The sequence below is a fragment of the Capsicum annuum genome, chromosome 9 (genome assembly GCF_002878395.1).
Source record: "Capsicum annuum cultivar UCD-10X-F1 chromosome 9, UCD10Xv1.1, whole genome shotgun sequence".
NCBI classification, from domain to species: Eukaryota; Viridiplantae; Streptophyta; class Magnoliopsida; order Solanales; family Solanaceae; genus Capsicum; species Capsicum annuum.
The window spans coordinates 106307485-106319867 of record NC_061119.1 but is presented as its reverse complement, the minus strand read 5'-3'; the positions used below and the strand labels follow the sequence as shown (position 1 = coordinate 106319867).

The window sequence follows — 12383 nt, the reverse complement described above, 5'->3', positions numbered from 1 at the left end:
CCAGAGTGTCAGCACGGGATATGCATCTATTACATGAAGAAGAATTTAAGAAAAAGATACTTCTCAGATATGGTTCTATCACTCTTCTATGGAAGAGTGAAAGTATACAAATGCACTGAATTTGATATTTTCATGGATGAGATAGAAAGAGTTGACAAAGTTGTTGTGGAGTAATTGAAAGAAGAAGAACCAGAAATATGGGTTCATTCATTTCAAACCAACAGAGGGTACAATATGCTTACGACTAACAACGTAGAGTCCTTGAATGCGGTACTGAGAAAACCAAGGCAACTTCCAATACTAGGATTGATCGATTACATTCAAAACAAGTTAAAAAGATGGTCTTATGAAATAAAAACGGAAGCGCAAGGCAACTTTCATGACATCACACGTTGGGCGGAAGTGGAGGTGATTGACAAGATTCAAGCCAGCTTGAAATTGAAAGTAAGTAACTGAAATTGTATATTGATAATAGAAAAATATATTGTTACTATTTTTTTATTGCAGATTATATATAGCTGGTTTACTTTTATTTGTGATTTATTGCTAGTCTTTTGATTTCCTTGAGATTCGTGTGCGAAATATGTGTTGTGTTACTTCTGTTTCGTTGCTTCTGCTCATAGTTGTGTGATCGTTTGTGATTTAATGTTGTATGCTTGACTGTAGCTATTTTTTTAGTTGCCTCAAGATTCGTCCCCTATGTACGGTTGATTGTTCTGTATGGCTAATTCTGCTCTTATACTAGATGTTTCACTATCATAGTTGATTCTACTCATAGGTTAGATGCAATATCTGTTTTATCTCAGTTTATTTGTAGTTGATTCTCCTGCTTATATTTTGGAAGCATCACTATTGAATCAGTTGTTGTTCCTGACCAAGGTTCTGTCTTTTCCATATAATACAAGGAATTTGACTTTGAAAGCTCATTCCTTGGATGATAGATCCTTCTCCTAGTCACTTATTATTATATTTTTGATTAGTTAAATATTAGATTGTGATTTGATGTTATATGCTTGATTGTAGCTATTTTTTGGTTGCCTCAAGATTCGTCCCCTATGTATCGTTGATTGCTCTGTATGGCTGATTCTGCTTATATACTAGATGTTTCACTATAAGTTTTCATTTATTTATCATTTTATTTACAGGTAGACCCCATTGATGCAATAAGATTTGTTGGTAAAGAAGAAGGAGCTGAATATATTATATACCTGAAGAGTAGGACTTGTCAATGCTTGGTATTTCAAACAGATAAGATACCATGCACCCATGCAATTACAGCGATAAACAGTAGACATATGAACAAGTCTAGCTATTGTTCTCATTGATTCTCAAGACAATCTTGGCTACAAACATACCAGGGAGAAATCCTACCAGTTGGAGGCACAACATCATGGATTGTTCCAGATAGCATAAAGGTGTTAATCACAAAACCCCCAGATACGAAGGTTCTGCTTGGGAGAAGACAAACAACCAGATATCCTTGCAGAACAGAATCTTCAAGAAACAATTACAGATGTTCAAGATGCAAAATAACCGGGCATAACAAATCAAATTGTCACTACACTCCTATCCTTTATCCATATGTAAGAAGATAGAGAAAGAAAAATAAAAAACATGATTAGTTTTAATTTTTATCCGAGAAGTTGGATCAAAATAGCAGTTATAATAGGATTCTTTGATCCCCTATTTTAGTTAGTAACAAGTACTTTTGACTTTCAATCACGAATATCTTCTTATTTATTTGAAGTTTTAACTTGTGGTAAAGTATTTAACTCAATACCTTCTTATTGATTGTTTATAAAAGTTAGTTAGCATGTTAAATTTTTTAATACATTGATGTGTAAAAATATATCATATTAATAGGATTTGGGAAAGGACCACACCCCTAAGAGATGTGATGTAAATAAATTCATGGGATACACTTTAAAATTTTCCTTGAAGGCAAGATGTAGAACAAGTTGTGCCCCATGGGCAAGAGTTGACACTAACTTATTCTACAATGATTTGGCAGATGATCTACAACACTTGCCCTAGAGGTAAGATTTAAGCCCCAAAGAAACAATTTATGCCCTATGGGCAAAAGTTGACACTTGCTTAGTGTGTAATAACCCTAAAGGCAAAAATTAATACAACAAACGAACAAGTTATGCCCCATGGCCAAGCATTGATACTAGATTAGTGTGTAATGATTTGGTAGATAATCTATAAGTCTTGCCTAAGAGGCAAGATTTTTAGACCCCAAGGGACAAGTTATGCCTCATAGGCAAGAGTTGACACTAGCATAGTCTATAATGATTTGGTAGATGATCTATAACTCTTGCCCTAGAGGCAAGACTTAGACTTCAAAGGTGGTTCAACTCACAATTTTTCTAAGAACACTCTTCCTCTACCATACAAAATATGTTTATAGGTATATTACAATCTTACAACCATATGAGAATCAATCTTCTCGACCAAAAACTAAAATATTAAAAGCCAAGAACAAAAGAAATAAAGATTAAAAAATTAGCAAAAGAAAAGCACGGGGGAGCATTCAATTGTGAGTAGGACAAAAAGATGATACCAATCAATAAAGCAAGCATCTAACCAAATAAATAAAAGTGAAGAACCAACTACTGAGGAGAAGTAGATGACCCTTATATTACAAGGTCTAAATTGGTTCCTATTTGATGCTATTTAATCAAGGACAAATGTGACTGAAAAGTTCACAATGATCAAAGTACTCATGTAGCAGTCGCACATAATTAATGATAAGACAGCCCCCATAGAAATAAGTTATACCTCATCGGAATGCTAATTTAGAAGATACTCAATAACTCTTGCCTCAAGGGCAAGACTTGCCACAAGGAGAAGCAAAAAATATTCTTCGATAATAAAACATAAATATATAAGGATACCAACAAATGAATCAGTAGCAATTTTACATTGTATACTTTACGTTATCTCATAAAAAACAGTTGATTCAATTTTAAAAGACTGTTTAAACTTTACATAATTGCATAAAAATAGCTAAAAATCCTTGATGTGAAGTGATTTTCAATAACTACAAAACTAAACTACTCCTCCTTGTGCGTCCTCTTCCTTTTTTCCTTTCCATATAATCTACCAACTTTTTCGATAGTGTTGTCTTTTACACCAGCTTCTAGTTTTCTCTTTTCATAATCCAACAACAAAGCTCCAGATCTCATGCGAACATAACCAATGTCAATCTCTTTTGGAATATCTCTACCATGAATAAAATATTCAGCAAAGGCACAAACAAATGTTCCACAATCACTGTTATACAAAAGAAATACATTACGTGAATATATGAAAAACAACAAAAAAATAAGTGAAATGAACCTTTAAAAAATGAATGCAATAATATATCATTGAGTTTGTTGTGGCAACTCATCAACTATTTTTATCGGCAAAAGTGTCATTTTCAGATTTGTCAATGCCCTTCTCAAGATAGAAATTAACCTTTTGCAGAAAATACGGTATCAATGTTTGGTAAGGTAACCTCACTTTTTGAACAACTTTATCACTGCGCCTGGTACGGTTGGAGTTGTATACATATATGCACCAATCAGTAAAGTCAAAAACTCTCAAAATTCAATGTCCAAGTTCAGATTTTTCTCGTGGAACATAAATTGAAAATAACACAGTCAATTTTGTTCCATAGTACATTTGCATCACAATAGAAGCCTCTGATATACTCCTCAACCTCGTGTTTCTCGGGGATGACAGAAAAATCTTTCCCATTTTTCACAGTCTTAATAGAGAGCATCGATCTTGTTTCTAAATACAAAATCAATTGTAGTGAACTTCATAACAATATTAGGTTCATATTTCTCCTTCTTCCTCATTTAGTAGAATATTGTATCCAAATACTGAGACAAAATAAAAAGAACACTGAATAAGAGCATTACAACATATTCATTACATAAAGAAGTAACCAAAGTAAGATGATCGCCAACGAATATAGTTGGCGAAGCACTCGGGCATGTTATGATACAACTCAAACTGTGCCACAACGTTGCTTCTCTTCTAACTTATCCCACTATAAGCCCTATTCTATTATGAGTGGTTATTGATACAATTGTAGACTCATGATACGTAAAGTGGCTTAACTTTTGTAATTGTGCATTCCAAGTATGACAAGAATCATGTACCTCTATCTCTTACTCTTTCAACTATTCAATACCTTTGCTTGGGTACATAATCGATGCATCATTCCTTTACTTTATGTTTAATTCCGCTGTTTACTTTGCAATAAACCACATCAAAGCATTTCTAGACAGTTTATTCAGTTTCAAAGGAAAAATTCACCCTTTTTACTTACTCGTGATTTATAGACACCTTGTCTAAGTCAACATTCAACCTTTTTCAGAGCTCCTTTGATATTTTGCGGTAGCCAATTCTATACATATATTTACCCAGCTGAACGATTTAAAAGAAAAAGTTTGACTAGAGCATAGAATAAGCAAGAAGAAATAGAACTCCAAGAATTGATCATATAGAAAAGTTTACAGCTTTAAACCAAAGTAACAAAGTAGCAGCTAGAATTTAGCCAATCAACTACTGAAACAACAAAGAGAATTTTTTATCTTGTATATACGTATACAATATGAATTTTTGACAAAGCGGGTCCAGCTGACCCCTTTTACCTGCACAAGGTAGGGGTACATATACTCAACCCTCTCCAGACTCCACTTGTGGCTTGTAGAATTACACTTAGTATGTTGTTGTTGGTCTGAATGACCCCCTTTCGCCCTCTAACTATACACCTGGCTCTATTAGTGAATAGAAAAGTTATAACTTTACACCGAAGCTACAAAGGTAGCAGGTAGATTTTAGCCAATCCAAACTACTGACCAGTATTAGTGGAAGTTGGATTTTCATCAAGGGTGTTCATCATCTACAATATACACATAAAAACAGTTTTTGGCCTTATAATATGACATGAATTTTCGCCAATGCACAACCTCTACTTACTCTACCCCCTACTAATGAAGTAAACGACAAGAATAAAGGATAAGACATCAAACTTCCATGAAAAACAAGCAAACAAACAATAAAAAGCCAAACCAACAAACTTTAGCACTTCCTAATAAATCCAAACAAAACTACTGATCAACATTAGCAGAAGCTGGACTTTCACCAAGACGTTCATCCTCTACAATATACACATAAAAATAAATTTTTTAAGCTTGTATCCCAACAACCAGAATAAATATAACCATTACAAATAACCAAACAAGAAATACTGTCAACATGTTTGACCTACTAGAAGAAAGGGAGGAACAAAATAAAGGACAAGCCAAAAACACATTACAAATATAGATTAGGATAGCAAGTGATAATACCGTGTCATTCAAAGGTCGGCCACAAGTTGCAAGTGAATAAACCACTTCTTCGAATCCACAGCACAAGAGCCAAACATTAAACATTCGGACAGCACATCTTTTCCTTTAATGTATATATTTTTGGCACTTAAAATACATGAAAAATGAATACAATCAGAATATATGTGTTACCATAAGTACAAAAAATGACAATATAAAGAACATGAAACTGGAGGCTTATAAGCACAATGGCCGGAAAAAACGACCAAAAAGCACAAATAGCCAAGCTAGAATCTTATAGAGATGATTTCTGACCAAAATAAAAAAGAACAAAAGGAATTAAGTAACACACTAACACCTTTGGCAACATAGTATCTGGGACGCACATAAAAACATGCACAAAACAGGCAAACAAGTTGTAACTAGCCTAACGCAAATACTTTGAAGTTTATCTAAAAAATAGTCCTAATCGTACCTCATTGTAAGCTAATTCTCAAGTCATTTCACTTTACAAAATTAGAACAAAGTGGTTACATTAGTGTTAAACAAACTTAACAGAAAAAATCCAATTATTGACATATTTGACTTCAACATTCATCACTTGTACATAATATTACCAAGTTAGCAGATAATCTATAAATCGATAAACAAGTAATGCCTCATGGGCAAGAATTGGTCCTACCACATTGTTTATTAATTAAACAAATACACAATAACTCTCGCCCTAGAGGCAAGACTTATCCCACAAAGAAACAACTACCCCTATGGATAAGAGTCGACACTACTTTGTTCTATAATGATTTGATAGATCATCTATAATTCTTGTCCTGGAGGCAAGAATTAGCTCACAATAAACATATTTAAAGGAAGATAAACTGACAGAAAATTCTTCAAACATTAATATAAAATACATGTAAATAATAAAGTAAATTTAGTAGAAACTTACATCAACAATGATATCAATTAAGTTTAAAGGCAAAAGTCCTGAATAATTGGAAGCAACATTCACTGAGAGACGCTCTATTTCTTCATCAGAAGCAATATCCATTTTTTCTGTTAATCGAGTTTAAAGATTTAAGAGAAATCAGAAGAAGAGAAAGAGGAGCAAGAGAAAGAGTATTTGAGAAATGAGGAAAAAAGATGAACAACGAGAATGAATATCTGAGAAAAATCTAGGGAAAAAAGGAGAAATAAAAAAAAATCCTAAATAAAGGTTAAAGACAAATAAATTAAAAAGGAAAAAAATGAAGAAATAGATAATGGTTGAAAAGAAAAAGAGAAAAAAATAAAGGTTGAGACAAATAAATTAAAACATGAAAATAAAGTTAAAAAAACTAAAAACTGAAAATAATAAAAAATAGAATAATAAATTTAAAGAAAAAATAAAAAAGTGGAAAAAAGTAGAATAATAAAAGTTAAGGAAAAAACAACAAAGTGAAATAATAAAAAATAAAATTTGAGAGACAAATAAGTATGGAAAGTTTAAAAATATATTTGAGGTGTAGAGAGGCAAAATAGTACTTGTACTATATTAAAAAGTAAGAAAGATTATTCTTCAAAGACATTTCTTACTGGGATCAAATATCTAAAATCACCCATATTTGAGTCTATGGCATGTAATTTCCTGTTTCAACAACAGATGTAAGGGGTTTTATTCTACAACTAAAATTATTTTAAACGTATTAGGTCTATAACATCCAATTAGAAAACAGTATTAAGAGGGTTGTTTTAACTTTTCTTGCCACATCATCAAAGGGATACTAGTTTTTATTGCAAACGAAATTAGGGAATAATGGAATCGCCCGCAAAATTAAGGTGCAAGTAAAATCTTTTCAGACAAGTTTAGTGGTGAATCAGTGTGTTCCCCAACTTGTAAAACTAAAAGTAACACTAGCAAAAGAATCAAAAAGGTTACTTAGATGCTGTAATACTAACCATCATCTCATATCATATTGCCCTAGTGCCACTGAAGTCGATTTATTTTTACATCGTTTGGCACTTCTTATAATTGGGAACTAGGACATCAGTCCTTACATTCCTTGTTTGAGAAAGAAACTACAAGGCAACAACATACTTATCCATCCTTTTGGAATGAAATGAACAGGAAAAGAAACCACCGAAAAATAAAACAAGACAAAAAATCAATCTAAGTGGAATCATCAAACTTTATTCTCTCCCCGGTAGAAAATACATCCCAGAAGACAGCAGCAGAAAAATACAAAGATGCTGTAAGCAGCAAAAATCCCTTGAAAGATCCCACCAGTTCAACAAAGAATCCAGCACCAACAGTTCCAATTATTGCAGCAAAAGTACCAGCAGTGTTCGATAGACCTATACAGCGAGAAAAATGTAATCCGGATAGCTTGCTGAAATAGCATAAATAATATGCATACAGCCGCCATCGTCTAGTTCATAATTGAGCTGCTAACACAACATGCAATTTCTACAACACAAATTGCTTTCATGAGAAAGCATGCTTGTAAGAACATATCAAAACTCGAAATGTTATATACCAACACAATACAGCACAAACTAGACCAACTTTTAATAATACTGTAAATAACATATTGGTACGCTGACATACCATGTGGTAGAGTTTTAGTTAATTCAGTAATACTCTATCTCAAAAGACTTAGACGTCAAACCCATAAAGAGTCCTCTAAACTCCACAGTTCACATCTTCGAAACAATGGCATCTTTTCGTTTCTCATCTTCCTAGCTATTTGGAAGAAAGGGTTACCAAACTATTGGCACTTGAGTAAGTAAAAAAGATATAAACTAATATCACGAATGTTGTGATTTCCTCATATAGACTTGGGTATTTCTCCCTCCATGAGCTAAATGCTGTGAGCTAACTTAGGAGTTGAGTTAGGCTCAACCATTTTTTCAATTGATATCAGAGAAAGCTTTATTGATCCTTATTGATGTGTTTCAATGTTGGGTGTGCAAGGGAATGTCATGTTCCACGTTGGTTGAGGAAATGAGTTATGACCTCCTTATATGGACTTAGGCGATTCTCCTTCATGAGCTAACTTTGGAGGTTAAGTTAGGCATAAAAAGGAATGAAGGAACGAAGAGATAAAAAGGCCCAAAGAAAGCAAAAGTATTACTTGAGATAGCTCCAGTGAAGAAAAGATGGATGTTCTTGTTTGAACATCTTGTTTGGGCTATTGGATTTATATTCTTAATTTCTCGATGTGAATGTTGGCAGGAATTGATTGCTACTTTAGCATGGGCTCATGAATCGTGACTTGCCACTTTGATTTGTTGGAGAGATAAACCAGTGGTCTTTTCCACTGTACAAGCAAGATTGGTTGGATTAGCTCGCTTCTCTACGCCTCTTTGTCGGGTAAACAAAAGCTAGGGTGAAATCATAATTACGGCATTTTTTAACGTTAAAAGATATTTGTATTAAAAATTCAGTAACCAGAAAGTGCTTTAAAGATCCAAACAGGTCAACATCACTGCTGAATGTGCAATGTCTCAAGAACTCTACTATGACCTCTATATGATTTGCAATAGCTTTGTTACATCAAAGAAAGGAGATGCAACTGTACTAAAAAATAATTACAGATTCAAACCTGCTCTCAAAAATTGGCGCATTCATTTCTTTCCAAATAGTCCACCATAATATTTTTATAACTCTATTTTTAGATATTTGAATTATTCTAATTCATCCCTGCACCTATATATATATATATATATATATATATATATATATATAGATAGATAGATATTCATACCTGGATCCTTACCCTCAAGTCTTTAAAGTTAGATCATGAAGGATCCGGCTTCTAGAGTCACACCCGTATAACTACACCCGAATCCGAGCAAGTTAAAAACGAGGAAAGAAATGAAGAAAGAAAGAAATAGGAAATTATATCATAACAATCTGGGAATGAATTTTGAAGAAGGTGCAAGAAAGGTGCTTCAGCAGGAGTGTTGTATAGAGGGGTTGGGCCAAGTGGGATCAACAACAACCATTTACTTTTCCTTACAAAATATACGAGAATATGACTTGGGTGATTGGCATATAGGTTTTTTTAAAAAAAGCCATTTATATTCCTATATAGAAAAAGAACACGAAAATCATCCTTAAATCTGACAAAAATATTTCAAATTCAGACCAAAAAATGCAGTGGTGCAAATACTTGAAAACGCATGAATTTAAGATAAAAGTAGTGCATACCTAATTTTTGAAATAGAATAATTTGTAGCCTAGTTAGATATTTGAATATTAATATAGAGCTAAAATGATTATATGTAACTACCAAAAATCTCCTAAATAGCTAGTGGTTCAACATGCCCTGTCAATTTCTAAGAGAACATGTCTTACAGACGAATGGAATTTTTGAATAGAAGAGTTTTCAAATATAAAAGATATTTGTCTTTTGGACCAAAAAAGAAATACCATATAAGATGGTATTGAGGAAGTAATACATTAGCTGTGGTATAGGTAAGTGCTTATATGAATTGAAATAATAAAATCAAAGGAGAGATCCTCATATAATGTAGACTTATCTGCTTAAAAGTTGTTCAAAGTTAATCCCAGTAAAAAGAACACAAAAAAGAGAGCCTAGAAAAGAGGAGTAAAAAGATCACAGCAACATTGACGAACAATGACCATATACTGGTGCCATGAACTCTTCAAATGGTAGTGCGGCTTATATCCTTTAATGGGCAAAATACTAGTAAACCAAGAAAAAAATTGAGAACAGAAAAACTATTAAGAGGGTATTGTGGAAGTCTCTTTTGAGAATACTTTGTGCACACTGATCAAGAAACAGAAGTTTTGAAAAATATTGGGTCATGTTTACTTACTTATATGTCTAGTAACCACTTCAAAAATGTTTCCCTTTCTTTCACTATTTATCAAATGAGAAGTAGATGCAGACAGACAGAAAATATGAAACAAATTCTCAACCAGCATAAGGTAACATTATACAAGAAACACAAAATGGTGTTTCATGTGTGCCAGATAAAAAGAGACATGAGAACAAGTAACTAACATCAGGAAACAGAACAAGCCCATTCCAACAAGTGGCAAAAGATCAAGAAAATGGACAAGAATTACCATGGAGAACGCCAGAATACTGTGGGGCAATCTCCTGTTGATGGATATAAATGGAAGATCAGTTCCATAATTGAAACTTTTGCTTCACTGATTCATTAAGTTTATATATTTAAATGCTAACCTGAAGGTTCACAAGGAAGCCACAATGACTAAATGCTTTCAATCCTACAGCTAAAGTAAGCCAAGCAGACGCTATGGATGGAGTTGGTGCCATAGTTAAACCTATGAGAGCAAAACCAGGGCCGAAAAACCCAATTGACTGCAAAAGGAACAAATAAGTTGTGTTTCATACAAGTCTTACCGAGTGTAGCACAAAAAACAAACAAAGACCAAAAAAGGAAGCAGCAATAGTCAAATATTCCACTGTATAAACAAACAAAGACCAAAAAAGGAAGCAGCAATAGTCAAATATTCCACTGTATCAATAATACTCAACATGCTTTAACTGAGCATTGAACAAAAATAGTTGAAAACAAGTAGATCAACAATTCCACTCCTGAATAAGGCTGCTATCAGCTTACACTTTGACCTGACTAGTCCCGTAGATTAAAAGGTGGAGACACAAGGAGGAGAGACCATTTTTCCAATTGTGGAGCTGAACTTTCCCAAGAGACACGTAGGCCTCGTTAATTTAAGTTAGCTTTTTTCAAAAGAATAAAATTTAAAAATTTATAAACTATGAAAAAATATGGAATGCATTAAAAATTGGATAAATTTCAAGAGTAGAAAATGTATAAAGCAATGAAGTGTATATAGCATAACATATTGATACTGCTAGAATATGAGTAGGAATAGGAATAGTATATAGAATTCTAGTTGGAAAAGGATTGCAATGTACTGTCCTAGTTGGAAAAGGAGCTTAACGCAGTGTCTATAAATAGGATCGCAATGTAATAATTTAGATACAACAATACAATAATATTCTTCTCTTATATTTCTCACATGGTATCAGAGCATTGGTGAGAAAAGTATCGTAGTGCATCATTCTAGCGAAATCAGCCGTCACCGTGCAATTTTCCGGTGACCTTATCAATCAATTTTTTTTTCAGAAAACAAGCCCACCACCAGGAGCATTTCTCCGGCGAGCGCACCAGATCCACGCGCCATCACACGCCGCTAGAAGCATTTCTCTGGCGAGCGCGTCAGCTCCACACGCAAGTGCATGAGATAGTTTTCGGCCACTTTTCCCACAGGTTCTCTTTTACAGTGAGATCGTCTCTTCATTCCGAGGCTATCCATATAGTTGTTTCTTGATTCTGACCAATTTTCGTTAATCAAATCTAATTTTTCAGCTACTGAAGACTTTTTTCAGATTTCAGCAGTATATTTCCAAATATTTTGGTCGGTTTAGTCCTATGATTAAGTCTGAACCCTCAATGAGGAGATCTGAAAATCATATGTTACAATCCATGAAGAATCGATGAGGGCAAGGCCATTTTGGAAGATCTCGACGTGGATGTAGTTATTTTACTCGTGAAATATGTTATTTTTTGCATGGTCGACCACCTAAAAATGCTCATGTTGCTCAATCTAACACCGCAGGTAATCACTGGGTGGATTTATCTAAAAAGAAATATACTGAGTATCTTAAGTATCGAGCACGTAAGCAGATATCTCTACCAGTAGCCTTAACTACACAATCTCCTACATTTGGATCATGGGTTGTGGACTCTGGCGCGTCTGATCATATTTTTGTGATAAAACAATTCTATCAAATATTGTTTATTCACAGTCTCTACCTTAACACTTCTATTAAATACTACCTCCGTCCCATTTTATGTGTCGCTATTTGACCAAGCACGGAGTTCAAGAAATAAGTGATGACTTTGTAAAATTTATAAAATTGTCCCTCTTAAAGTTATTTTAATGTTCACTTTTTAGTTGTTTTTTCTTAATAAGTGGGGTCCACTAAGGATAAAATGGGAATACAACAACAACAACAACAAACCCAGTGTATTCCCACCTAGTGGGGTCTGGGGGGG

At 33.7% G+C, this 12383-nt stretch overlaps 1 protein-coding gene across 4 annotated transcripts in view; it reads right to left on the bottom strand.

Moving 5' to 3' along the window:
- Positions 1–2904: 2904 nt before the first annotated feature.
- LOC107842381 (probable anion transporter 4, chloroplastic) overlaps positions 2905–12383 on the bottom strand; it is a 51422-nt gene continuing 41943 nt past the window's right edge. The window contains exons 6-9 of one of the 4 annotated variants that reach the window (XR_007044949.1): positions 10523–10660; positions 10402–10435; positions 5349–5474; positions 2905–3276 (exon numbers count right to left, since the gene is read on the bottom strand). Coding sequence is in view for 2 of the 4 variants with exons in the window: in XM_016686195.2 (XP_016541681.2) it covers positions 7474–7658; positions 10402–10435; positions 10523–10660 (357 nt within the window). In the remaining 2 variants the exon portion in view is untranslated. Of the gene's footprint in view, positions 3277–3496; positions 3873–5348; positions 5475–7226; positions 7659–9064; positions 9142–10401; positions 10436–10522; positions 10661–12383 lie in introns of those variants that run through there. The other 3 variants (XR_007044950.1, XM_016686195.2, XM_016686196.2) reach the window with 3 other exon arrangements.